The sequence below is a fragment of the Sinocyclocheilus anshuiensis genome, unplaced genomic scaffold, assembly GCF_001515605.1.
Source record: "Sinocyclocheilus anshuiensis isolate Anshui unplaced genomic scaffold, SAMN03320099.WGS_v1.1 scaffold659, whole genome shotgun sequence".
NCBI classification, from domain to species: Eukaryota; Metazoa; Chordata; class Actinopteri; order Cypriniformes; family Cyprinidae; genus Sinocyclocheilus; species Sinocyclocheilus anshuiensis.
The window spans coordinates 1,009,478-1,011,999 of NW_015549698.1; the positions used below are offsets into that span (position 1 = coordinate 1,009,478).

Consider the following 2,522-nt stretch of genomic DNA (forward strand, 5'->3'; position numbering starts at 1 on the left):
TGTGTTTAGTCGGCCAAATTAGTTTTGCCATTATGCTGTTATCCGTAAGAGCCCGGATGGCTCAGTCCGTAAAGCATCAGACTTTTCATCTGAGGGTTTATATATAATATAAATGAATGTACAATATTCATGTGTGCTTACGATACGATTAAGCAGATGAAAATAGAAACAAGAAAAATGCATGCAATCACACAGCAATAGTTTATCTAACAGCACAAGTAATGGCTCTGTGTTGATAGATATTCACAGCCTCTGCATGAAGAAATCGCCCTGCATAAACACCTCAAGCACAAGAACATCGTGCAGTACCTAGGCTCCATCAGCGAGAACGGCTTCATCAAGATCTTCATGGAGCAGGTGCCTGGAGGTGAGACAGATGTGTTAGACCTTTATAGTGTACTTACAGGTACACATCTTTAGGCCAGAATTCATCTGTATTATTCAAAATGTAAAATATATTTGTATTTTTCTGTGAATCACAGGTAGTCTGTCAGCATTGCTCAGGTCAAAGTGGGGTCCTCTAAAAAACAATGAGCCAACTATAGGTTTCTACACCAAACAGATACTGGAGGGTCTCAAATACCTGCATGACAACCAGATAGTTCACAGAGACATAAAGGTAATAACCCTTTCATAATAAAATTAGGCGTACACGTAAATGTTTCGAGAGCCTCAGCTGTACACATGCCATATGCATTATTAGGCCTTTAAATTACTGCATTATTTGGATCTCATTCGGATTTCTTTGAGATTCTGAAATTGCACAGAGGAGTGACTGATGCAATTACTAACTTTCATGACCTACAGGGGGATAATGTCTTGATAAACACCTACAGTGGAGTTCTGAAAATCTCTGATTTTGGAACATCCAAACGTCTGGCCGGAATAAACCCCTGCACCGAAACCTTTACTGGTACTGAGTGTATTATTTGTTTTGCCATGCATTTTTACTTATCCTTTTGTCAGTAACAAGTTGATGTTGCTTCTATAACACCGAAGGACACAGCTATTATATGTGCTGCAGATTTGGTCTGTTGACATTGATTAATATCTTTAGAATCTTCAAAATGTTCAGTAATTACTATTATTAGCAGTTATTTATTTCTTCCATGCTGTTTGTGTATGTCAGGTACGTTACAGTACATGGCCCCTGAAATCATAGATAAAGGGCCGCGTGGCTACGGCAAGCCAGCGGACATCTGGTCTCTGGGCTGCACCATTATAGAAATGGCTACTGGGAAACCGCCCTTCTATGAGCTGGGGGAACCGCAGGCAGCAATGTTCAAGGTCAGGCGTGATTACTTTGGAAAGTGTCCTGAAGTAATCCTTTGTGTTCAGAATGCCGAATATGCAGTCAATTTACCACAAATATTTTTGCACAAAATGTGCATAATATGTTGCCTAATGTTCTTTTAGTTTTTTACTGTGTGCTGAATTTGTGCTTTGTTAAACATGTCATTTGGATGTAATTTAGAAGATTTTAAATGGTTTCTAAAACCACCAGGGCACAGGGAAAATACACTTATCCTGCATTGGTAAATTGTGTTGTGTTCGATTTGGTCCAGAGTTTTGAAAATGCGTTTTTACGATTGTGCTGGTGTATGTTGTCTAGGTTGGGATGTTTAAAATCCACCCGGAGATTCCTGACTCTATGTCCACTGAAGCCAAAGCATTTATCCTGCGCTGTTTCGAGCCTGATCCAGACAGCCGAGCCATAGCCAACGATCTGCTCACCCACGAATTCCTCACTGTTACATCACGCAAAAAACGATCAAAGAACAGCAGTTTCACAGGTGTGTGTGTGTGTGTGTGTTAGGGCTGTCATAATGGCTGAAAAACTAAATTCGAATTTTGTACTTAAATATGATCAAAATTCGAATTATATTCGAATTTAAAATGCATAATTTCAGTTAGGGTGAAGAAAAGCTTTTGACTTCTCTCCTGAGGCCACAAGAGGACGCATCGCGCAAAATATTACTAATGCACGTTTATTCAAAGCATAAGATAACATGACCATCTTTGGGAAAAAAAGTGCATAATGTTTAAAATCGTTTATAAACAAATTATAATTAAGTTGCTTAACTATAAACAAAACAACATCATGTATGTATGTATAGTTTAATACAAAGGACCGAAAGCCAATCACACAGAGTACATTTTTCATTTAAAAACATGAGATGCAGTCGGATGGGGAAAAACCCGCCATAAAGTTTCGAGATATGTTTTTTTCAAAGTTGAACTTACATTAATTTTACATGGTTTCTAAACATGCGGCTCTTTTGTGCGAGACGCGAGTGCAATGGTGATAGATATCCCTCTAGAAAATGCATGAAATATGCGTTCTGTGTGAACGGCTTGGTTTCAGTTTTAATGTAAACAAGATCATCTCCGCATTGATGTTCTCTTTTCCCGCAATATTTTTAATGAACAACGCTGCAGCGCCGCATCTAGTGACTTCAACTGGATAGGCTAACAAAAACATTATAATGCAATGACACTTACATCGTCATCGCATCTCGTGC

At 38.7% G+C, this 2,522-nt stretch overlaps 1 protein-coding gene across 3 annotated transcripts in view; it reads left to right on the plus strand.

The window, feature by feature from the left end:
• Positions 1–2,522, plus strand: part of LOC107660504 (mitogen-activated protein kinase kinase kinase 5-like) — a 61,041-nt gene that overhangs the window by 46,302 nt on the left and 12,217 nt on the right. For all 3 annotated transcript variants that reach the window (XM_016449818.1, XM_016449819.1, XM_016449820.1), the window contains 5 exons: positions 240–367; positions 483–619; positions 808–913; positions 1,130–1,287; positions 1,613–1,793. In XM_016449818.1, coding sequence (XP_016305304.1) covers positions 240–367; positions 483–619; positions 808–913; positions 1,130–1,287; positions 1,613–1,793 — 710 coding nt within the window. The remainder of the gene's footprint in view (positions 1–239; positions 368–482; positions 620–807; positions 914–1,129; positions 1,288–1,612; positions 1,794–2,522) is intronic.